Genomic DNA, 26,282 nt, shown 5'->3' with positions numbered 1-26,282 from the left:
TGTCCGGCCAACAAAAGTATATTATGATAAATCATACGAAATTTCTGGGAAGCTGAAGAAAAATTAGGTGGCTTGTGCTATATTGGATTGTGATGTGACTGGACATGAGACGAATAACCTGTGAAGTTCTGTTGACTTAATAGGTAATTTCGTGGACATATGTATAGATTTTAGCATGATAACTAATTCAATTGCCTAAGCTTTGGATAATTGGGAAAAGTGGACTGTATAAAGAGTTGAATTGGATGACAGATCGTGAAATTTATGATACGGAATGGCGAAAGAAACATGAATTTGACTCTGATTATTTGACTTAATCATGTAATTTGTGGGCTTAAGTGGATTAACGGACGTTGATCGATTAAGATTTTGACAACTTATTTTGTATCGGGAGTGTATTGACGTCAAGAATCTCATTTCCCTATGCAATTGTGGTGGATATTGTCGGTATCGGGGATAAGATCGATTAAGTTGACCGTGTGTTTTGGCGGTTCGAGTAACAATTTTAGGTTTTGTTGACCATAGTTGAACCAATTCCGAGGACGGAATCTCTTTTAAGGAGGGTAGATTTGTAACACCCGCGTTTTGGGCCTAACTGAAATGACCCTTTTGACCTTGGATGTGTTTGTATGTTATTATAATAATTATTTGTTTATAATTATTTGGTTGTTTAGTCGAGACCAGTTTGTGACAAGGGTCACACAACAGGTTCGTTTGTTTAATTTGGACTCCGTTAGGGTAGTCAAATTAAGTACGAAAGATATCAGATAACTGGTAAAAACCTTTGTGTGATGGGGTATTGTATTTAACCTAAATATAAAAGCAAGAAGTCAGCTACTTCTCTTATTTTCTTGAAGCTTCTAAACAAACACCGTACCTAATCTCTATCCCCTTCACAAATCCTAATTGATCTAGACTTGAAATTGGATTAAGAGACCTTAGAAACTGATTTCTAGCATGATTGTGAGCATCATCTCAGGTTTGTTTTGTTGAATCCATGCATTGATTGTTAGATATTGGGTTTTTATGTTCTTGAGTTAAAAAGTGTGATTTTGGGTTTGATTCTTGCTTTAATGTGTTAGATATGCTTAATTGATGTTAGAAATAGTTGCTATATAGTTTATATGATGTTTTTGAAGTGGTTTCATGGTCAGATTAAGCAAAAATCATGTTGTGGGGTCAAAAAACGCGAAAACAGCGAGCTGTAGGTGTTCATCAGCACCCACACTTTTGACAGGTCACTCGTACAAGTGACCACACTTTTGAGGGTCAACCACACCTGTGAGGACTCACTCGCATGAGTGACACCTCAGTCACACATGTGAGCACAGGGTCAGATTTGTGTAAACTTGTTTTGGTCATAACTTTCAAACTGTAACTCCGTTTTTGATGAATCAAGTATCGTTGGAATTGTAATGAAAAATCCTTTCCAATGGTGAACTCTTTAGAAGCTATATAAAAATGTATTTGGGTCAGAAATAGAGGTATTAGCGTGTGTATCTAGTGTGCATGCGTTAATCCGTTATTATGGGTTGAATTCTTGATATAGGCTTATGAATGAATGAATATATGATGAATATAGGTTGGAAAATATCTTTACATGTTACTATTGATGTTCCTTATCACTCGTACAAGTGAACCTTCACTCGCACGAGTGAGCTTTCACTCGTACGGTTGAGGCGGTCAACCGCATGGTGAACCGCACGAGTGAGTGGTTACTTGAACTGTTATATTTGCTAGTTGGATCGTACGGTTGAGATGTGACTCGTACGAGTCATATGTCACTCGTGTGGTCAACCGTATGAATCTACTGTTGTGTAATTAGAGATTTGGCCAAGGACCAAACGTACGAGTGAGGTGTCAACCGCACGGTTGAGGTTTCTCAGACGTGCGGATGAGTGTCACTCGTACAATTGACAGGTCAGATTGATTAAGTGTTGGTATTGGTGTTGTTGTTTTGTTGTCGGGTTGTTATCAAGACATGATTACTGACTGTGTTATGTCTATTCTCAGGTGATAAAGACGAAGAGAAGGCTCAGTAAGATTAGAATTCTGAGTTCCTTCTATTGCTGGTAATCGGTGAGTGAGATTATCTCCGGGTGTAGTATAGAGTAGCAAGTTGTGCTACTATGTTATACTGTTATAGTTGCCATGCTTAGTAGATATGTTGTAATAATGATCACTGTAGAGTTACCATGCTAGTAGTAGTGACAGTTGCCCGTAGTGGTAGTTGCTTAACGGTTGTGTGCACAAGTTGTAGTTGCCTGTTGGAACCTATAGTTGTTAGGTTCAGCTTAGAGAGGTCAACCTAGTTGTGGTTGGGTCTAGTTGGCTACTGTTTGTTGAGTATAGTGCTGAACGACGCATTACCTGCGTGTGGATGACTATACTGGGGATTCAGTAGTAAAGACTATCGGTAGACGCTAGACTGATCAGCTAGTGGTCGTGTGCCTGTACAAGCCGTCGATCCTCTAGTTGGAGCATAGTTGCTAGTTGCTAGATGCCAGTTGCCAGTTGTTAGTTGCTAGTTGTTAGTTGCTAGTTGTTAGTTGCTAGTTGTTAGTTGCCAGATGATTAGTTGTTAGTTGCCGATTGCCTGTTATTGATTGTTGTAGTTGTACAAGTTGGTACTGTATGCTAGATCTGTTTGATGATTCCATTCACTTAGCCTTGTGCTAACCCCCCTCACCTCCTCCCTTGTAGGTTTTGGATGTTAGCACTGGTAGTGACGGGAGTCGGGTTGGAGATATCTTTGACAAGACGAACTCTGATGTCTTAACTTTTATAAATATGTAACTAGTCGTTTGATGTAACACCGGTGGTTTGTAATGGAGTAATTAACTAAGGGTATTTATATAAATTAAGACTTCCGCTGTGATTTAAAAAAAATATAAAAAATTCAGGGTGTCACAAAATATTATCACCTTTGTAAGTTAAATTGTGCAGGTACCTTAATGGTGTTGGTTTTTTACATTTTCTTTTGCGTGAATGTGTGTAATAAGGAAGCAATGTCTTCTAGGGTATAAAAACCCAAAATTGTAGGATGATTCAAGTCCATCCATAACGGAAGTTAAGTCTTTCGAATGTCCGTCTTACTTGGTGTAGGAGACTTCCTAATCTACATCATATTATACTGACATTGGTTAATGCATCATTTCACGATGTGTTACACCGATGTATCGTACTGTGGGAAGAGGAGCCTTGAGCTTCAACATGTGATGTCTTCTTGATGAAGAGCAATGGCTTTGTGCTAGTGTTGCTAGACAACACACGCCATGGTCAAAAGATGTGGTACCCTTTTCAAATACGGGAATATAGTATCTGCTTCCTACATTTTCTTAAAACTAGCATATAAGCTAGATGCGTGGAAAGTGGGGTCCAAGGACCTTAAATAAATTAAAAGTGTTTAAACACTCCTGGGAGAATCGAGTCCTCCCATGTTGTTTTTAGGAAGTCAAGTCTTCCGAAACTTGTGACACTGCTAAATTTTTTTTTTTTTAAACGTGGCGGAAGCATTAGTATTAAATAACCATCAAAATAACATAAACATATTTAATTACACATCCAAATCATTTGACGGCTAATATTAAACAATAATTCTAGTGTCACGTGACATTACAACCAAATTCAGTTTTAACGGAAAAGACACATCAGAGTTTCTTCATAGTCAAACATAACATCACCATGCCCGTCTTCTCCCCAAAATGCATTACTTACAAAAGCTAACAACCTGCAGGGAGAGGATGGAGGGGAATTAGCACGAAGCTAAGTGAGTACGACTTACTACATGCAATAGTATATAGGAACCATCATACTACTCATGTCACAAAGTCTAACACACAAACATCACCCAAGTGCCGTCTACAGAGACTCTGGCAGCTCCTCCAAACCATTAACCACCAGTTGATCTGACTGGGGCTTACCAGAAGTTCCTCCACTACTGTGTGTATATATATAATCCACATGCGACGAACACATTATTCACATATATATACACCTCGATTGTCTAGGCTACCACATGAGGAACCCAACCCGCAGGTTGATCTCTCCTACCGAGGCTACCACACAATAGGGATGCACTGGGCTCCAGCAGACAAGCATCAACTAACATGCAGTCATCACAATATACTAACTAACCACAACAATAAGTATATCTAACAAGCATGGCAATCATTATATAACATGCTACTATATACTATATTCTCCAGTTAGTCTCACTCACCAAATACCATCAACCAGCTCAGATAATCTATTACTGATCGGCTTCCTTATTCTTATCACCAAACATAAGGCAAATCAAGTTAGTTACTGTCCATTAACATCAAATAACACAGTACAGAAATTTTTGTATCAAAAAGCGTCCGCTAAATTTTTTTTGCTTAACACTTTATGCACTTTCAAAATTTACATCCTGATCATCAAAATACAAACGGGTAGCATAACGGCTAAAATTCAACACTTAGTAAAATATTTCACTGCCAAAGACACTCGGTCGACTGTCATAGACAGTAGCCGACTGTCTACACTCACTCGGCCGAGTGTCAAGTCACTCGGTTGATGGTCTCTCACAGACACACTCGGTCGTGGGTCATACACACTCGGTCGATGGTCGAGTCGGTCGGTCGAGTGTCAGGAGACACGCGACCGACTGTGTTTATCTGCAGAAGCTGAAGAACAAAGTGACGGGTTTCACCCAAATCGACCAATTCTTGCTCTAGAACTCGATTATAACCTCAAAACTGACCAAATCGAAGACACTAAACATGTAGAAACATAAACCCATAAAATTTAGACTTAAACAACATCAAATCTAACCATTCTGACCCAAATTACTCACTTTGTAAAACTTTACACAAAAACTCAATTTTCTCAAAGATTAAAGCATGAAATGATATGATTCTTACCTTGATAGAATCAGTAAATCAAAAGGAACACAAAGATACAAAATATTTGAGCTCTAAAACAAGAATTAAGGATTAGGGTTTGGTGTAGGTGAAGAGATGAAGAACGAGTGTGTTTTGGGAAGAATCTGGAAAATGCAAGAAATGAACTGCACTAGTCATCTAAATGGGTTAAATCCTACACTGTGCAACACACGGGTATTTATCAGTTATCTGATATCTTTCGTACATCATTTGGCAACCCAAACGAAGTCTAATTTAAATAAACAAACCTGTTCTGTGACCCTTGTCACAAACTGGTCCTAACCACAACATCAATTAATAATAAATATTAATTAAAAATAAAAGCATATACTAACACAACACAAACTTAAGGGCAATTTAGTAATCTTATAGCTAGACCCGATTGAGGATGTTACAAAACTTGTAAGTAAAGTCTTACAAGTTAAGTTGAGTTTTAAAAGACCATTGCCTGAAAGTAAAGTCTTTCAGGTGTCGTGCACTAGACCCCCCAAAAAATTTACACCAAAGGTAGTTGTCTTCCCATAGCCTTCGAACCAGGAGGTAGTTCATCCTAGATGATATACTGGGTTGGAAATTACCCATGCGGCTGTCCCAAAACCGGGATGGCTTTGAAAGCACATAACCTTAAAAACCCAAAATTTTCGGAAAACTGGTTTAGTGTAAAAACTTAACTAGTTTTCCTGTTCTTAAAATTCAAAAATGGTTTTCTAAAAGTCTTGTTTCCGTAAGGCCAAATTTTTCTTGGTTTCGCACATGGTGTTCTTGATAATGAACTTAGTTAACGAGAGTTATACTTAGGGATTTAATTACATTGTTCTTAATAAAAGTGATGTGCGAGCGGAGGGGTACGAAATATACTATTATTAATATTACAAAATACGACGAAATATGATACAAATTACACAAGTTTTAAATTATTTTATTTACAAATGGGATATACCTAAACTCTGCTACAACACTATAGGCAGTGTAACTAATCGTAGAGTAGTATAGTTTTTAGTAAGTCCGGTTCGTTCCACAGGGAGACGGCTTATTTTACACTATATTTTAAACAACTATATTTGTACAAAATATATATATTACAATTATTATTATTATTATAAAAAGGGGGTTTTACCGTTAATGACTGGTTTGTCGATTTTATATTTTAAGCGTAAAGATAAATGACGATAATTAAAGTGCGTAAAGTAAATAACAATATTTAAATGACGATAAAATAAATAACAATAATTAAAATGACAATAAATAAAAGTACGAGAAAATATAAAATAAAATATATTATGCTTATTTAAACTTCCGTACTCATGATGTTTGACGTTTTGATTTTAATTTATTACCCTGGATTAATTGTCCTTTATCCTGGATTATTTGATATGTCCATCTGGTTTTGTCCATAATAGTCCATTGGTCATAATTATAAAGTGCGAAAATCTTCGCCAAATTAACCTTATACCCGAAGTCAAATATTCCAACTAATTGGGGACTTAAACTGTAATAAGGTTTTAATACATTGTTAATGATTACACCAGGTTATCGACTGCGTGTAACCCATGGTTTTAATACTTTATTAACAATTACACCAATTTCCCTTGAATGTAATCCACCCCTATTTTAATGAGTCCATTGACTATTAATCCATCTCCGTGTCCGGTCAAATGAACAATTATTCGTATTTATAGATATCCCGCCTACCGTACCCGATCAAGCGTATGTGGTTATATATAAATACGTCAAGTTGTAAATCTCTAAATTAAATTAACAAGATATCATTTAGTTAGTCAAATATAAAGCTCATTAATAGTCCATAGTCCAGTTTCCACAAGTGTCGGTCTTTTGTTCAAACCCCAATTATGGTCCAAAGCCCAATAACCCAGTCTTAATATTTAGTCCAACATCATGTTTACTTCGGCTTAAATAAGCATAATAATAACTTAAATATGAGACATTAATTTAAAAAGGAGAATTTAGCTTACAGTGATCATTAATCGCGTAGTGTTACAGGGACAGAGTTCCGACTTTAAAACCCGTAAAATAACCGTTACATAACTCAAACTAACTAATATAAAACTAAACTATATTATATATTATATATATATATATATATATATATATATATATATATATATATATATATATATATATATATATATATATATATATATATATATATCATTCAGGAGAGAAAGATGGATATGGTGTGTGTAATTCAGCCAAATTCGCTGCAATTTATAGACCTGACCATCAACTGGGGCTCATGCGATCGCATGGGCTTCCAGTGCATATGCCATGTGATCGCATGGACAGGCTGGTATGCTCCCAATCTTCATTTAAAACGTGGGCTGCTGAATTTGAATAATATATAATATAATATATATAATTAATTATATATTATATTATATTCTTGTGCATAGTTGACTTGTACTTTCAGCTCCGTTGAGTCGTACGTTGATGCTCGGTTTATGTCTCGGTTCTGGATTTTAGAACGTCTTTTCGTACGCGTAGTTATCTTGTACTTTGCGTTTCGCAATTTGTAATTTGCACAAAAAATTATTTTCCTTAACTCCCAAAACCCGCGCAAGTCTTTAACTCACTTTTAGTGGCACTTTTCAGGCTTTAGTGGCACTTTTTCTTTAATTCTTTAATCTTCTTGCTTCGTCTTCACATTTATTTATTTAAACGATTACAACTTAAAAATAGAATAATTACAACTAAAAACTTTACATATTGGTGTGATATTGCGACTAAATATATGTTCATTTGGAGCACTATCAAATATCCCCACACTTGAGCGTTGCTTGTCCTCAAGCAATACAGAACTTGAAATTAAATCACACTTCACTCGAATCACTTTTTTTATTCTCACACTTTCTACATAAGTGATTTTGATACGACGGTATAAACAATGATAGTAACAATGTGGTTTACAGTCCCACATGACTATTAAAATTTAGATCCTTTAAGAAAATTGGATCTTTATGAAAATATTTGATCTTTTGAAAATTCAAGCTAGATTTTACCCTAGACAAGTTTTCCAGAATAACCCCTTCACCGGTGTTTGCAAAATATTTTTGTGGGTTGTGTGTGTTTCAGATTTCAAAATTTTAGCTCAAAACTTGTGGTTTTGTGTCACCCACTTGCTAATCCTTGTATTAGGAAAGCAACACATCCAGTATACTTACTTCGTATATTACCTTTAGGTAAACTACCGTCCGGTTGTAAAGGAAAGCGTTGAACAAGCAACTGTTAAGGCAATGTCTAATGACATGCAGATGTTCATGGTCCAAAAACGTGTCAGATGCAATTACTATCCTTTGTAGGAGCAATAGTAAAGATTACCCTATAATTTTTCGGTCTGGCACAAGGTCCTGTCTTCGACCATGCTATGCAACCACCGTTCTTACGGTTGACACCCGATTTGGTTCAGGTGACCTAATGAATTTCGGTGAATTTCTAGGATTTTACGTTCAATGGTAATGAACGCATTGAAAATGGGTTTTCAGAAAACAAATCGGTTTGTAACTTTGATCAAAATATTTTCTCGTTCAAGCTCAAGTTTAGATATTATCGAATTTCATGAGTTTGTAATTCTCAATCTTTAAGGTCAATCTCAAGGATTGAGTAATATCAGGCTTAAAAGCTGATTTTTAATCTTTAAGGAGATTATCCTTTCTGGGGGTCTGATTCATTAGTCTTATCAAGCTAATCTGCACGGCGTCCTCCCCATTTTACAAGACAGATCCTCTCATGGTTAGGATAAGTCTGACCACCTGGCGACCCTGTTTGATGCTGAGGTCCGTGGATTTCCAGCTGATTTTTGAGAAAACTTTTCAAGGTTTTTCGTAGACTCTACAACTGGTCTGGATGATAACATCCTGACCTAAATCAAGAAGTGCATTTTTTTTTCGGAAGACTTTACTTCCTTTTAATGATGGAATTGATTCATCGTGTAGATACATCTTTTCTTTCAAATGTATTACAATAAAATGGGTAAAACAGTTAATTTAGTCCAAAACATAAGCACCTGCAATAACTTTACAGAAACATGTGATAGATAGTTTTTAATTGAATAACTTGGTACATTCTCCCCACACTTGGCTTTTATTTATTTCTTTCTTTGCCTTTTTATTCTCCTTTTTTCCATTTTAAATGAATTCAAGCATTTTAGGTTGTTTCTCAATTTATGTCCTTTCCGAGGTAACGATAATTTCGGTATCAAAAAGCAATCCGGAACCTAGAGAATTGAATCTAAGTGAATACTCCGTTATCTATTGAATTCGTATTTTCGTTCTTTGTTTTAATTAGTTTTAAATCAAAACCCAATTTTACAACTAAAATCTTCAGAATAATTAATAGCTTTCAAATCCTAAACTTTGCTCCATGTGGACGAATTCGTAAGTATACTATAATAAGATTAGGTGTGTTTTTCGCATATCACTTATTCATATGACACCATTTGCCACTTAATTGATCGTCTCCTCGTAACCAACCGGACTCGTTATTTTTGAACTTCTCACGAACTCTACCCGAAAAAGCCGAACCTCTTTGTGAATTACCATGAACTCCATCTTTCGAACAATCAATCTAACACGACGGCAACCAAATTTCTTCAGGCGGAGTCCGCAATTTTTTAATTTATGGTTCTTTCGCAACTTCTTTTCCTTTTCTTCCATGACTCATTCGAATCCGTACTTGTGGTGGTTGCGTTTCACCAGAATTTCTTCTACTTCTTCATTATTTAGAGGTGTAAAAACTTGTTGTGATTATAACCATGGTTGCGTACATGGAAGCTGAAATGGTATGACACCCGGTTGCGAGAATTGTGATGGATATTGTTGTTGAAATTGTTGTTGATGTAGAAACTGAGAAAAAATGATGCATTATTGAAAACTTGAAGAAGGTTTTGTTGCAGGACATTGCCAAATGATCGATTATCCCGAACATTTTGCGGGGAATTTGTGCTCGAACCGGCAAAATTTGGTGACCCGAAGTTGTAGAGATTACCGAAACAAGCCTTGTTAGGATCGGAATTTTGATTTTGTTGAGACATGGTTATGAGATAAGAAATACTCCGTATTATAGAGAAAATGATAGAAATGTGAGTGTTTTGAAATAAAAAATTTGTGAAGTAGTGTATTGTATTTATGGAGATATAAAAATTAATTATTTATAAAATTAATTACATTTATATTAAATATTAATTGAGACCAACTGATAGTTTTTTTGGAGGATGACAACGGATACATGTAGCAGCCAATTAGAATCGAGCAAGCACAGAACACGCTTCCGTGATGCAGCCATGTCACCGATGCTTTTCTCCACCCATCACGTCGCACTAGGGCACGATGGTGACGTGAAAATCAATTTTCTTCTCTATTTTTATTCTTTGTTGTATTCTTTTCTTTTTACATATCTCGGAAAGAAGCCTAATTGTTAAAGATGTGATCAGCAAACTATCATTTTTAACGGTACATCTTGAAGGGTTTTTTTTTTTTTTTTTTTTTTTTTTTTTTTTTAGTTTCTCGGAGAGACCAAGTCTTTTTTGTTGGTGAAACATGTATGTTTTATATAAAATATAAAATAATAAGGTTTTATAATAATAAATAGTGTTTAAGTGTTACTCCGTATGTTATTAGAGCACTGGGAGTGGTGATTCAAGTCACTTGACATGTAAGGCGTGACTTGTTGAGTAAAAAAAAGTGGGGAGTGTTAGTGTGTCACTTGGGTATTTTTATTATCATTTTATTAAACCAAGAAACAAAATCGCGTCGCCTGGGGGACTGACCCAAGTGAAACGGAGGTATGCGACGGATGTGGGGAGTGGGAAATTGGAGACGCAGTGGTGAGACGGGGAGGCGACTGACCTCCACTCCCACCGCTTAGAATACTTTGAAATTGAAATTTTCACCGTGTACTTTAAATAAAGTAAAGTAAAAAGTTCCAGGGAACATTTTCAAGGCCGCTCACAGTTATCTTCTTTTAGAAAACAAACTCCGGCGAGCTATGGCGATTTCCACCATCAGACGAACCCTAACATCTCTCTTTTCTCGCATACTATCATCTTCTTCTTCATCATCCTCAATTTCTTCTAGATCACGATTTGCGCTGCCACTGCTCGACCATAACCACCAATCTTCCCACCTCGTTCCACACCGTATCTCTATCCGACTCAAAACATCCGGGTCGGGTTATTCCCCATTGAACGATCCATCACCGAATTGGAGCAATCGTCCCCCCAAAGAAACAATTTTACTCGATGGATGTGATTATGAGCATTGGCTTATTGTTATGGAGTTCCCTACCGACCCTAAACCATCTGAAGATGAAATGATTAATTCTTATGTCAAAACCCTAGCTACTGTTCTTGAAAGGTACTGTAGTATTTATTATTCAGATAGCTAGCGATTGAAATGCTTTTTGATTATGTTATTATAAAAGACTTATTGTTACTGTTATTGTTAAACCCTAATTTATCTTATACTAATATTCAGATTAGTGATGGATTTTAGTGTGTGAACTACTGTATTAGGATTGGAGTGGTTATTTAATATTATAATGTGATTGTGTTTGGTGGTTTTTAGTGAGGAGGAAGCTAAGAAGAAGATATACTCTGTTTCAACTACAACTTATACTGGATTTGGTGCGTTGATATCGGAAGAATTATCCTACAAAATCAAAGGTATGCTAAATCTTGTTAATCTTGAGCGCTAATCAGTTACTCGCTTAAATACATTTGTGCTATCTTTATGCTATATGTAATATGCATGGCTTCGTTGATGTGATATATGAAACTGTAACTTAGATGGAATAAGCTCCCAAACGAGGATTAAGATTACACATGAAATCCCTCGTAAGGCGTTTGTATAAATTCATACCTTTACAAAAGGAAGTTACCTTATCGCAGTCTGTTTGAAATACCCTTCAACCATAAAAGCAAGGTTTTCACTATCTGTTCGGATGGTTCTGTTAGTTTCGTCTCACTTGTTGCTTAACATATTGTGTACTAAGTTATGATTGATAGCTACTATTAACAAGTTTGTTTTAGCTTTGGCAGCATGTTAGTTTTCCTTGGTAAGCCTGCAGAACACTACCAACTAATTTTATGCTAACCTGCGTTATTACATACAGAGTTTGCGTGGGATAGTACATAATGACTTCTTCAGTTATATTTCATAATAATTATGAATACTTAGTGTGTCCTTTATGGTAAAGATGATGTATGAAATCATCTATACTTCTCATCCTGCACTTTATAGAAGTCATAAAACAGTGGCGTCCGTAACTTTAATGATATTAGCTAAAATTTTGGGATAAAGCTGTTAGTGATCAGATTTTAAGGCTGTAGCAGGTTGCTAAATTCGCTATTCGGGGATTGATCGGTCGGGACTTTGAAAGGAGTAATCGGCAATTCGGAGATTAATCGAGGATTAATCGGAGTGTACTTTATATATTTAAATATTTGATTTCAAAAATTATATGTGTAAATATAGAAAAAAACCATAAACATGAACATAAACTTTAACATAATTGTCTAAAACTATTCATTTTGTTCAAAAACTCTAAAGTTCTAGTTTAAATTCATGTTAAAGTGGACCAATTTTGACTTTGACCGATTTTGATTACCAAATTCTATTTTGACCTATCAATTGACGTTGACCGATTAACTAAACGGATTTTGAAAAATCGGAATGGACTGCTCTTAAAAATGAGTAATCGGGGATTAATCGGGGTGTAATCGGGTTTTTTACAACAGTTGTAGGTGAGTATTACATGGGTTTTCTTATTTTTAATTTGCAAATTCTTTTTAACAATACTGCATAGATCTATATATTTCAAGGACACTAATTTATAGGTGGTTAATTTAAATGTATATAAATTCCAATTTGATTAATCTCCAATTTGGCCTATTAATCCCCACAAGGTTTTTCCGGATTAATTACGGATTAACCATATTTACAACCTTGACATTGGATAAAATAGGTAACACCGTAACAGATAAAGGTAGTGCGAATTAAAAATTGGTAAACATTTGACCCGCGATCACTGAATTATAACTCAAAATTGATTCATTTTCAGATAAATATGTTGAATTTTTCCCTTTTAATGAAATAGTTTACCTCAAATGGCCTGACAAAGGAAGTTAAGAATTCTGTTTCTTGATTAATTAAAGCCCAAATTTGTTTGGCTTTGTTCTCTTACTTCCATTCATTATCAAAACTGCTTCAATCGAAAATGAGTATCTATTTTTTTGAGCAGATCTGCCTGGTGTTCTTTGGGTTTTGCCTGATTCATATCTCGATGTTCCAAACAAAGATTATGGAGGTCTGTAACAACTACAAATGACTTCTAGTTGCAGCTTCACTATATTCATCGTTTAATTTGCTTACAAATATATCCAACATACGTTGTCTCATTCATGTTTGTAGGGGATCTATTTATTGATGGTAAAGTCATACCTAGGCCTCAGTACAGGTTCACTGATAGGCAGCAAAACACTAGACCACGTCCAAGACCTCGATATGACAAACGCCGCGAGACAATGCAGACCATACGTAGAGAGCCAATTCAGAGAGACGGTTGGGCCCAAGATCAGAGAAACAATATAGCCCAACCAACGACAGGCCCGATACCCGCACAAAATGCTAATGGAGGGTTCTTCCAAAACCAGGGTGGGTCTCAAGGGTCTAGCAGCTGATGCCTCCTTGAGCCACTTGCATTTCATTACATTATTTAGATTATTTCAGAAAGTGAGTTTTTTTTTTTTGTAAGTGGCGTCACTTGTTTTGCATATTATGTTTTGTCAGCACTTTGTAATCAGTATTACAGTAGAACATTTTGTGCAGACTTATGTTATCTATCGCATGATTTCATTATTACTCTTATGTATGTGCTTCGCCTGTATAGGCATATACTCCTTGTTTGATCACATGTAGCTCACTTAGACATGACTTCTACAGTAACATTATTATGCAGACACTCTTCAAATCAACATTTTCGTGCTAGAAATAACTTATGATGGCTATTAATGGTCATAAAGTCCCTTATGCATCAGAAAATAGTTACTTCTTTCGATTGAATTATTATAAGATGCTGGCTCTCTAACAAGTTTGCTTTGGAGGGGGCAAAATGAAACCGTTGACCAGTTTGAGTGACGGGCTTGGAGAGTTGGAGTTGGGTTTTGATAAAGGGGGTGATTCTCACACACAATTTACTTGAACTCCTCCCTAATAATAGGGTAAAAGGGTGTGTGAGGATCAAAAACAGTGTGTGAGAATCATCCCTCTTTGATAAAAGGGGCAATTTTATTTCTTTAGTTAAATGTGTAGTGGTATCGACGTGTCTCTCTTCTAACTATGAGGTTATAAGTTTTAGTTCAGATGTTGCAATGTGTATATAGTCGTGAAAAAGTTCGTGTTCGAGTGTCTGATTTATTATTAATATAAAAAATTGTGTCAGGTTAAATTTTTTCTTTTCTGGCTAAAACAATGAATACTTCATCGAATAATAAAGGACCCAAACTGATACAGATGAGAAAACCGGAAAAGGCACGAAAGAAGTAAACGTCACAAAACGACACTTACTCCAACCGAACCTAATCACAACTAAAATCGCTTGAACCTGACGAAACTAGGACGAAACAAAATCTTAAGCGAAACAAAACCATAGAAACTAGGCCCTGTTTGGCTCATGGAATCCAATGGAATTTCGGCAGAAATGGAATTGAATTTAGACACGACACGTGTCTGAATTCAATTCCAATTCTGCCATAATCTCAATGGATTCCGTGAGCTAAACGGGGCCAAGGTAAACATTATTTGACGAATATTAATCTACAAATAGAAGGGCCAATGTGATCCTTAAAATACTCGAAGGGTCAATTAAGTAATCTTATAAACTTATGTTCATTTTGTTTAGACCAAAACGCTACTTTCGCAAACAGTGAATCTAATCTTCCTTCTTTTCAAATCTTAATCAGCTGATCTCCCGCATTCAACTCTAATTCCGTCATACCACGGCGGAAAACGACGATATAGACGGCGTCGATAGTTACTCCATAAGGTAATCTCTGTAAAGATCCAGATCTCATTTCCTTTTCTCCGATCTGTTCATTTCAGTTCCTGTAAATTTCAAAATTTTCGTATTTTTGAAAATCTAAACCAAAAATTAAAAAATGAATTCGAATTACGGACGATCAACTCAATCTGGATCTTTAAACAGCTTCGATTTCGATCTCGGAATCAATTCGAATCTTTCTAAGCCTCTTAATGCACAAAGAAACAATACTTACACGCAACCAAACCCTAGCACAACGACGTCGTCCTGGCAACCAAATAAACCGTCCTGGACGCACCAACCAGCAGCTCCTACGCAATCAGGCGGTTCGTTAAACGGACCTACATCTATGGTTGGTGACATCACTGGACGAAGCTGGGCTTCATCAGCACCTCAGCGTTCGTCTACGAATATCGGAATTGCTAATAAGAATGCGAACTTGTTTAGTGATTTGCTTGGATCGAATTTAGGTGCTTCAAAGGGGAATAGTAGTAACGTTCCTTTGAAGAATGTTGGATCGGGTTCCTCGGGAATGGGTAATAAGAATGCGTATTCGATGGGAGGCATGGCCGATACGTTTCTGAAAACTGGTAACGGTGTGAATAGTGGTGCTAGTAGTAGTTGGGGTTCGTCGCAAGGTATCGGGAATTATAATACTAGTGGTTATGGCAGTAATGGTAAGAGTCAAAATATTGGAGCTCCAATGATGAAAAGTTCGAGTGTCGGTGGTGTTGGAGGTGGTATGAGTTCGAATAAGGATCCGTTTGGATCGTTGGTTGATTTTAGCTCTAAGCCAGCTGCAGGGATGAAATCGGGAAGTAAAACAACTGAGCCGAAAACTTCAGTGAATCATCAAAATGCGTCGAAAAGTAGTAAAAATGCTTTCTCTAGTAACACTAATTTTACAAGTTCAGGTGCTGGTTCTCAGTCGAAGTTTGATGATTTTGGTTTTGGTGGTATGCCAAGTCAGCCTACTCCACCTGTTCAATCATCAAGAGGCAATGTTGGTTCTATTGGTTCTCAATCGAAGCTGGATGATTTTGGTTTTGGTGGTATGCAAAGTCAGCCACCGGTTCAATCATCTGGCGGGAATGATTTTGATGTGCTATTTTCTTCATCTTCAACTGGTAATGGTTCAAAGGGTTTGGACAATACTGTAAACCAGCAATTTGCAGGTGCTGAGGATTGGGGATTTGAATCTGATATTGGCGGCGGTGGTGATGTGGGTGGAACAACTGAGCTTGAAGGGCTTCCTCCGCCGCCAGCTGGCGTGACATCATCATCTGCAAAGAACAAAGGAATGGATAATTACAAAGCAGGGCAGTATCCTGATGCAATTAAATGGCTGTCTTGGGCTGTAATCCTTTTGGAAAAGTCTGGTGATAATGCTGGCACTATGGAAGTTTTGTCATCAAGAGCTTCATGTTATAAAGAAGTAGGGGAATATAAGAAGGCTGTTGCTGACTGCTCAAAGGTACATTTTCAGTTTCCTTTGTGTGTAAATAGTTTCATTTTTAATGTTCAAAATAATTTGTTGTGTAAGAAGTTTATGCGTAATTAAGGCACAGTATATTGTATGCGTAAATATATCGTGTGTGATTGGGTTATCAGCCTGAGGTTTAAACTTGATGTTCCTCTTTCTAAGAGGGCATTTTTTAGTATTTGGCCTTTAGTCATCAATAATCGATACAAGGTTCTCTACTAGTCTGCCTTTACTACTCGTGTAGGCTTTAAGTCTAATGCTTCTAGTTTATTTGCTCAACCTTACAATTATCTTATTAGAGTTGGCTAAACATGAATTTAACATAGGTTACAGAAGATGAACCCCCCTTTTAGGTCTTCAAACCATGAGTATGAAGAACTAAAACTTATGTATTGAAATATTTATCTTGTATAGAACTTTAACTGGATTCATGGTACTCTTCTATCCCTTACTGATATTGTCTTTGTGCTATAAGTTATGACATGTTACTCTGAAATCCCCTAAACGATAGTGAGCCATAGTATGTCTACCACTACAGAATCTGCAAAACCCTATGTTAATATTGTGAAGTCAAATTTAAATGGAATATACTGCTCGCATAATATATATATATATATATATATATATATATATATATATATATATATATATATATATATATATATATATATATATATATATATATTTTTTTTTTTTTCCATTTTATCCAGGTTTCTCTTTTCATTATTGGGGCCATTTTATCCAGATTTCTCTTTTCTTCTTTATCTATTCTTCTCATATTTATGATTTATTTTTATGTTATTCATAATTCATAATTAATATGGTATTTATTGGATTCTCTGCAAGTCCATCATTGATCCTGGAATTTAAGACTTCATAAAATATGCATATTAAGTTGTATAACAACCTTATCTTTAAAACTTTTGAAATATTATCCTGAAAAGAACACATTTTGGCAATGGCTTTAAAAGGATCCTGACATCATGGCATGTATTGTTTTTTCATAGGTGCTTGAGCAAGATGGCAAAAACGTGTCGGTTCTTGTACAACGTGCACTGTTGTATGAGAGCATGGAGAAATACAAGCTTGGAGCCGAAGACCTAAGAACCGTAATGAACATTGATCCTGCAAACAGGGTTGCAAGAAGTACCATTCATCGTCTCACCAAATTGGCTTGCTGAGCAAGGATCCAAAATGAGTATTGTCACATACCCTTTCTTTTTTATTTTATGTTCACGAGTTTCAGTAATATACCCCCTTTAATATCAAGTTGATGGGCAATAATCAATCCATATAATCATATAAATCATTTTAATGCCTTCGGGTTTTAGAAAAATGACAAGCGTGTTGTATTTCTGGTCTCATGTTGCATTATGATTTGTTTTATTCTTTATTCCTTCATTGTTTGACTGTCAAATTCACATGTTCATTAAACTTGTTCTTTTGAAGATAATACTATTTACTACATACTATAGTCTGTATATATATCCTTAATCTGGCCTTATGCAACTCTTTTAGCATTTGTAGCTTTTATTCATGTTCGTACTTAAGATGAGCAACCTTTATCCAGGAGTCGTGTTAGATACTATAGATATTTGTCGCTATTTGTTCAGTTGTTCTGATACATTGGTACTATTATTAGGAGTGTATGAAATCCAGATTCTAGACTCAACAGACAAAAACTAAATAACTAAACTAGGTGCAACCAAGAGTGTTGTATCTTGTTATTTATATTTCAAACATTGTTTCCTGGTTCAGTTTGGTGTGTCAGATTTTGGACCCAAGAACTTGGAACCTTGAACCAAGCGGTAATCGTTTGGTTATATGATGCTACAACTGTTTAGTCTCCGGCTTGTGACTATCGGCTCCTTTTAGAACCGAAAATTTGGATTGAGAGATGCCCGTGTCACTCCATTTTTTATATTGATGTGGAGTTTGTATAATGAATATGTCAAATGTGTCATGTCTGTTTAGGTTGGTTAATCAACATTTTTGTTATAATTCAGTAGGCTTATAACTACCTTTAGTGGTTTGATTTATGTTATAATTCAGTAGGCTTATAACTACCTTTAGTGGTTTGATTCTTGATTAAGAATGCTAATAATGAAGTGTAAGAACAAAGATGATAATGGAGAGAAAGAAAGAAACACTTTGTAAGTGTGAGAAATGGTGCAAGTGTTTTAGCTTGCAATACATGGCTATTTATACAAAAACAAAGCTACCCAATATTGACTAAGTATTGGTACAAAATTGACTATCTACATATAAATAATATTGTTATTATTATAACACTCCCCCTTGGATATCAATTTTGTTTTATGGAAGATCAACTATAAGTTACTGCCTCGTTAAAAACCTTGCTAAAGAAAACCCAGTGGGAAAAAACTTTAGCTAAGGGAAAAAGAGTGCAGCATGGAGTTGACTCCCCCTCAAGTAGACATCGCTTCAGCTGTTACATCTTTTGAACATGTCTCATGCCAATGTTATGAACGTGTGTTTTGAAAATAGCAGTTGAAAGTGCTTTCGTGAAAAGATCAGCAGAGTTTTTGCTGGATTGCACATATCTCATTTCAATCTGGTTGTCCTTAATGAGATCTTGAGTGTATAAGAAGAATCTAGGAGGTATTTGTTTTGTTCGGTCACTTTTGATATACCCTTCTTTCATCTGTACTATGCAAGCTACATTATCTTCATAGATAGTTGTTGGACTTTTATCGCGTTCTAGTTCACAAGAATCAGTAATGAGTTGTGTCATTGATCTCAACCAAAAACATTTCCGAGTATCTTCATGTAATGCAATCACTTCGGCATGATTTGATGATGTTGCAACAAGTGTTTGTTTTTTAGAACGCCATGATATCGCGGTACCTCTATTTAGGAATAAATATCCATTTTGAGATTTAGCTTTATGTGGATCAGATAAATAACCTGCATCTGCATAACCAACCAAATGTTGTTTTGATTCATTAGAATAAAATAATCCTAAATCAGTAGTTTCTCAAAGGTATCGAAATATGTATTTGATCTCATTCCAATGTCTTTTGGTAGAGCAGGGTTGAACCTTGCCAACAAATTAACTGCAAAAGAAATGTCAGGTCTTGTACAATTTGTAAGATACATAAGAGCTTCAATTGCACTAAGATATGGTACTTCTGGTCCAAGAATATCTTCATGATCTTCACATGGACGAAATGGGTCAGCTTCAACATTGAGTGATCTAACAACCATCGGAGTACTTAATAGTTTTGCATTGTCCATATTGAAACGTTTCAAAATCTTTTCAGTATATGTTGTTTGATGTACAAGTAAACCATTAGGCATATGCTCAATTTGTAAACCAAGGCAATACTTGGTTTTTCCGAGATCTTTCATTTCAAATTCTTTCTTTAGAAGTTGAATGGCTTCAATGGCTTCATGGATCTCTTTATTTGTACCATTTGCTTATCAAGTAATCACTTAATCTTTTATACCACATGCGACCCGATTGTTTCAACCCATATAAAGACCTTTGTGATTCAATGGAATACATTTCTTTTGGTTTTGCATTAGATGTTTCTGATACTTTAAACCCTTCATGGATATTCATGTATATATCACTATCAAGTGATTCATTTAAATAAGTAGTAATAACATCCATGAGATGCATTTCTAAATTTTTAGAAACTGTTAGGCTGAATAAGTATCTAAAAGTAATTGCATCCATAACAGGAGAATAAGTTTTTCTCATAATCCATTCATGATCTTTGAGAGAAATCTTGAGTTACAAGTCTAGCTTTATCTTGTAACTTCATTTTTCTCATTTCTTTTTCGGATAAAAATTCATTTTTTTATCTCATACGTTTCACATCTTTAAAAGTGATAACGATTGATCCGAAAACTTTTCTTTTATTGAGCGATTCAAATTCAGCTCGTATTGCTCTTTTCCAATGATCCCAATCGTGTCTATTTTTCCATGACAGATTTTGGTTCTGGATCATCATCATCATGCAACATTATATGAAAATATCTCATCAAGATTTTTCATGTCATTTCTGTTCCATAATATATATATATATATATATATATATATATATATATATATATATATATATATATATATATATATATATATATATATATATTTTTGAATGTGCATAATTGATTGCAAAATCCGTATTGACATCATCAATCTCCTCTGCAGAAGGATTATTGATTTGTGGTTCTTCTTGAACACTTTCTTTTACCTCATTATCAGATGATTTTCTTTTTCGAGGATTTTTATCTTTGAAACCAATTGGTCTCCCACGTTTCTGGTGTGGCAAAGACTCATGAGTGACATTATTGCCAGCTTTTAGAATCTCAATTCTAGCTGAAGCATTTACTGCTAGTATATATGATTTAGTCACTCCTTTTTGTATCTGTAAATACATCAGGTAATTTATTTGCAAGTTCTTGCATATGTATTATTTTTTAACTTTCTTTTCGCATTCTTTTGTGCGATGATCAAGATACATTAATTTATGTTCACATCATGAAACATCTTTTTCTTTATTTTTCATTTCTCCCCCTAATATAGGGAACAATTTTTTATTATAATGACAATCAGCAAAATGTGCTGTAAAAACATCACCCGTTATAGGTTCAATATATCTTATAATTGAAGATGTTTCATATTTAATATATATATCCTCATCCTCCTTTGAGGACCCATTTTAGTGCGTTGTGGTTGTGCAACTAGAACATACACTGCACAATCAAATGTTCTAATGGAGGAAAATATTTGGCTCTCGGCCAAAATCAAGTTGTAGGGGAGAATATTTATGAGTTGCACTTTGTCTAATGTGAAATAATATCGCAGCATGTAAATTTTCATGCCCCATATATATCACCTTGAATTCTTTCAAGAAACATTGGTGATTCTTTCTCAATGTGTTTTTCATTAATCAACATATGTGCTTTTCATTAATCACCATATGTGCTTTTCATTAATCACCATATGCGCTTTTTCATTAATCACCATATGTGTTTTTCCATTAATCATTATATGTGTTTTTCATCATATATCATTTTTACCATATGCGCTTTTAATCATATGCGCTGCGCTTTTAATCATATGCGTTGCGCTTTTCATCATATGCGCTTTTCATCATATGCATTTTTCATTAATATGCGCTTTTCGTCATTTGCGCTTTTCATCATATGCGCTTTTCATTAATATGCGCTTTTCATCATATGCGCTTTTCATTAATCATCATATGAGATTTTCATCATATGCGCTTTTCATCATATGCGCTTTTCATTATATGCGCTTTTCATCATATGCGCCTTTCATTAATCATCATATGTGCTTCTGGTACATTTGTATAATGTAAACCAGGACTAAGCCTTGGTAGTTTTTCAACCACATGATTCTTGTTAGTGATGCTTAGATATTTTTCATTTTCTGTTATCATTGACTGATAATCATATTCATTATGATATATATAAGAGAAACTTAACAAATTTCTCTTTGATTTTTGGGAGAAAACAAGGCTTTATTTATCAGAAAATCCGTTCCATTTGGTAACATGGATTTTTGCCTTTCCCATTCCTTTTATCAAGTTTTCAGGACCTGATATAGTATTATTTATAATTCCTTCATTTGATTTAAATCAATGAAATATTTCTTAGATTTAATCATAGTGTGTATGTTATCACTATCTGCAATACATAGGTCTTTACCATTTAATTGATGTTGTATTTCAGCAGGATTCATACTAAAACTTCAAATAAGATAAGTAAATAATGAGTTATATTTCAGCAAGATAATCAAATTATATTACCTGCAAACAAGTTACAATCTGAAGTACATAAAAGATAACACTTAATAAACATATGCGTTATGGTCTAAAACCATTTATTTGTGAGTGATACATAACAAGCTAGACATCTTAGAAAATTCAAACCATTCAAGTCTCAAGGTAGCTTAGGGTTTATTTAATCAAGATTTTTCAACAGATTCACTCTCGTTTTCTTTTCTTTTGGGACTTATTTGTAGAGCTAAACAAGATGTTCATGTATTCAAGAAATACTAGACTGATGATCCACGTTACCAGATCATTAATAAGAATCTCCGGGATTCTTATAAGAGCGTCTACTAACATCTTCAATTTTATTCTTTCATGGATCACCATTATTTCTTGATAATTAATATCGTATCTATCTTTGAGTATTTTCCATAATACACTTGGATCTTCGATCATATAATATGTAGATTCTAAGGACTCGTCAATATGTTTGCTAAGAAAAATACTTGCTATTGCTTTCTCTTGTTCGGAACAATTGTTATTTTCATTCAGGGTTTCTAAAATACCGATTGATTCGTGATGTTTTTCTACATTCATAACCCATGTTAAGTAGTTGTTCCCACTTGATTCTAAAGGAGCAAATTTAAGCCTTTTCAAATTCGACATTTTCTATTATCAAAAGTGTAGTGACCTGAACTTTTCCATGTTTATATATATTAATTGAGATTGATATTTACATGATTAAATGTTTTCAACATGTTAAGCAATCAAACTTGTTAAGGCTTGATTAATTGAAATATGTTTCATATAGACAATTGACCACCCAAGTTGACCGGCGATTCACGAACGTTAAAACTTGTAAAAACGACATGACGATATATATATGGATATACATATGGTTAACATGAGATTATGATAAGTAAGTATCTCCATAAGTATATTAACAATGAGTTATATACATATAAACAAGACTACTAACTTAAGGATTTCGAAACGAGACATATATGTAACGATTATCGTCGTAACGACATTTAAATGTATATATATCATATTAAGATATATTAATATATCATAATATCATGATAATATAATAATTTAACATCTCATTAGATATAATAAACAATGGGTTAACAACATTAATTGAGATCGTTAACTTAAAGGTTTCAAAATAACACTTACATGTAACAACTAACGATGACTTAACGACTCAGTTAAAATGTATATACATGTAGTGTATTTAGATGTATTAAAATACTTTTGGAAGACTTCAAGACATATATCAAAACACTCATACTTAACGAAAATGGTTACAGTTACTTTCCCATTCTTTTCTTTCATCAAGAATTCTAGTCGTATTCTTACCCGTATTATACACAGCTTCAAAACGTACTTACTATGGGTATATACCAATAGAAACTAGCATGGGATTCCACTCTTGATTATGTCATGTATGACTAATCAATTTTAACTTCTACCATGAGCTAGTCAACTAACCAGAACTCCTTTTAACCCCACTCACCACTCACCAATTACCACTTATCATTCACTCCATTTCACTTCCAATTCTCTTTCTAATTCTCTCTCAACACACACACACTATTATGAACGTATTTTTCCAGTAGTTAATCATCATCTTCATCAAAAAACACTTCAAGAATCAAGCTATAATCATCATAGGAAGAACACTTCAAGAACACTTCAAAAATCCCTTCAAGTTTACTAATTTACTTCCAAGCTTTCTAATCCATTCCAAGTAATCATCTAAGATCAAGAAACCTTTGTTATATACAGTAGGTTATCTTTCTTATTCAAGGTAATATTCATATTCAAACTTTGATTCAATTTCTATAACTATAAACTATCTTAATTCGAGTAAAAATCTTACTTGAACTTGTTTTTGTGTCATGATCCTACTTCAAGAACTTTCAAGCCATCCAAGATCCTTTGAAGCTAGATCATTTCTTGTCACTTCCAGTAGGTTTACCTACTAAACTTGAGGTAGTAATGATGTTCATAACATCATTCGATTCATATATATAAAACTATCTTATTCGAAGGTTTAAACTCGTAATCACTAGAACATAGTTTAGTTAATTCTAAACTTGTTCGCAAACAAAAGTTAATCCTTCTAACTTGACTTTTAAAATTAACTAAACACGTGTTCTATATCTATATGATATGCTAACTTAATGATTTAAAACCTGGAAACACGAAAAACACCGTAAAACCGGATTTACGCCGTCGTAGTAACACCGCGGGCTATTTTGGGTTAGTTAATTAAAAACTATGATAAACTTTGATTTAAAAGTTGTTATTCTGAGAAAATGATTTTTATTATGAACATGAAACTATATCCAAAAATTATGGTTAAACTCAAAGTGGAAGTATGTTTTCTAAAATGGTCATCTAGACGTCGTTCTTTCGACTGAAATGACTACCTTTACAAAAACGACTTGTAACTTATTTTTCCGACTACAAACCTATACTTTTTCTGTTTAGATTCATAAAATAGAGTTCAATATGAAACCATAGCAATTTGATTCACTCAAAACGGATTTAAAATGAAGAAGTTATGGGTAAAACAAGATTGGATAATTTTTCTCATTTTAGCTACGTGAAAATTGGTAACAAACCTATTCCAACCATAACTTAATCAACTTGTATTGTATATTATGTAATCTTGAGATACCATATACACGTATACAATGTTTCGACCTATCATGTCGCCACATCTATATATATTTCGGAACAACCATAAACACTCTATATGTGAATGTTGGAGTTAGCTATACAGGGTTGAGGTTGATTCCAAAATATGTATAGTTTGAGTTGTGATCAATACTGAGATACGTATACACTGGGTCGTTGATTGATTCAAGATAATATTTATCGATTTATTTCTGTATATCTAACTGTGGACAACTAGTTGTAGGTTACTAACGAGGACAGCTGACTTAATAAACTTAAAACATCAAAATATATTAAAAGTGTTGTAAATATATTTTGAACATACTTTGATATATATGTATATATTGTTATAGGTTCGTGAATCAACCAGTGGTCAAGTCTTACTTTCCGACGAAGTAAAAATCTGTGAAAGTGAGTTATAGTCCCACTTTTAAAATCTAATATTTTTGGGATGAGAATACATGCAGGTTTTATAAATGATTTACAAAATAGACACAAGTACGTGAAACTACATTCTATGGTTGAATTATCGAAATCGAATATGCCCCTTTTTATTAAGTCTGGTAATCTAAGAATTAGGGAACAGACACTCTAATTGACGCGAATCCTAAAGATAGATCTATTGGGCCTAACAAACCCCATCCAAAGTACCGGATGCTTTAGTACTTCGAAATTTATATCATATCCGAAGGGTGTCCCGGAATGATGGGGATATTCTTATATATGCATCTTGTTAATGTCGGTTACCAGGTGTTCACCATATGAATGATTTTTATCTCTATGTATGGGATGTGTATTGAAATATGAAATCTTGTGGTCTATTGTTACGATTTGATATATATAGGTTAAACCTATAACTCACCAACATTTTTGTTGACGTTTTAAGCATGTTTATTCTCAGGTGATTATTAAGAGCTTCCGCTGTCGCATACTTAAATAAGGACGAGATTTGGAATCCATGCTTGTATGATATTGTGCAAAAACTGCATTCAAGAAACTTATTTTGTTGTAACATATTTGTATTGTAAACCATTATGTAATGGTCGTGTGTAAACAGGATATTTTAGATTATCATTATTTGATAATCTACGTAAAGCTTTTTAAACCTTTATTGATGAAATAAAGGTTATGGTTTGTTTTAAAATGAATGCAGTCTTTGAAAAACGTCTCATATAGAGGTCAAAACCTCGCAACGAAATCAATTAATATGGAACGTTTTTAATCAATAAGAACGGGACATTTCAAAAAGATGAACAACATAAATCATAATCATAATCAACTTCTATTTATAGACAAATAATAAAATGAAATGAGAATCATTTTAAATTCATAAGTAGCAAACAACAGAATAATGGCATGATTACAAATGAT

The 26,282-nt window shown here is 34.4% G+C and overlaps 2 protein-coding genes across 2 annotated transcripts; both read left to right on the top strand.

The window, feature by feature from the left end:
• Positions 1 to 10,745: 10,745 nt before the first annotated feature.
• On the top strand, positions 10,746 to 13,788 carry LOC139891510 (multiple organellar RNA editing factor 3, mitochondrial-like). Its single transcript, XM_071874481.1, has 4 exons — positions 10,746 to 11,293; positions 11,504 to 11,601; positions 13,179 to 13,244; positions 13,349 to 13,788. Exons 1-4 carry the CDS (start codon positions 10,926 to 10,928, stop codon positions 13,615 to 13,617), a joined length of 801 nt encoding a protein of 266 aa, XP_071730582.1. The 5' UTR covers positions 10,746 to 10,925; the 3' UTR covers positions 13,618 to 13,788.
• Positions 13,789 to 14,878: 1,090 nt separating this feature from the next.
• LOC139891509 (uncharacterized) lies at positions 14,879 to 17,915 on the top strand. Its single transcript, XM_071874480.1, has 2 exons — positions 14,879 to 16,449; positions 17,466 to 17,915. Exons 1-2 carry the CDS (start codon positions 15,094 to 15,096, stop codon positions 17,637 to 17,639), a joined length of 1,530 nt encoding a protein of 509 aa, XP_071730581.1. The 5' UTR covers positions 14,879 to 15,093; the 3' UTR covers positions 17,640 to 17,915.
• Positions 17,916 to 26,282: the final 8,367 nt, after the last annotated feature.

The sequence above is a fragment of the Rutidosis leptorrhynchoides genome, chromosome 2, assembly GCF_046630445.1.
Source record: "Rutidosis leptorrhynchoides isolate AG116_Rl617_1_P2 chromosome 2, CSIRO_AGI_Rlap_v1, whole genome shotgun sequence".
Lineage (NCBI taxonomy): Eukaryota > Viridiplantae > Streptophyta > Magnoliopsida > Asterales > Asteraceae > Rutidosis > Rutidosis leptorrhynchoides.
This window is presented reverse-complemented; position numbering and strand designations above follow the sequence as displayed.

Excerpts from the sequence above, each read along its gene's own strand:
- LOC139891510 (XM_071874481.1), top strand. The coding sequence starts at position 10,926 with ATGGCGATTTCCACCATCAGACGAACCCTAACATCTCTCTTTTCTCGC. Across the intron at positions 11,602-13,178 it reads ATTATCCTACAAAATCAAAG|ATCTGCCTGGTGTTCTTTGG; the intron begins GTATGCTAAATC and ends TTTTTTGAGCAG. Across the intron at positions 13,245-13,348 it reads TCCAAACAAAGATTATGGAG|GGGATCTATTTATTGATGGT; the intron begins GTCTGTAACAAC and ends TCATGTTTGTAG.
- LOC139891509 (XM_071874480.1), top strand. The coding sequence starts at position 15,094 with ATGAATTCGAATTACGGACGATCAACTCAATCTGGATCTTTAAACAGC. Across the intron at positions 16,450-17,465 it reads CTGTTGCTGACTGCTCAAAG|GTGCTTGAGCAAGATGGCAA; the intron begins GTACATTTTCAG and ends GTTTTTTCATAG.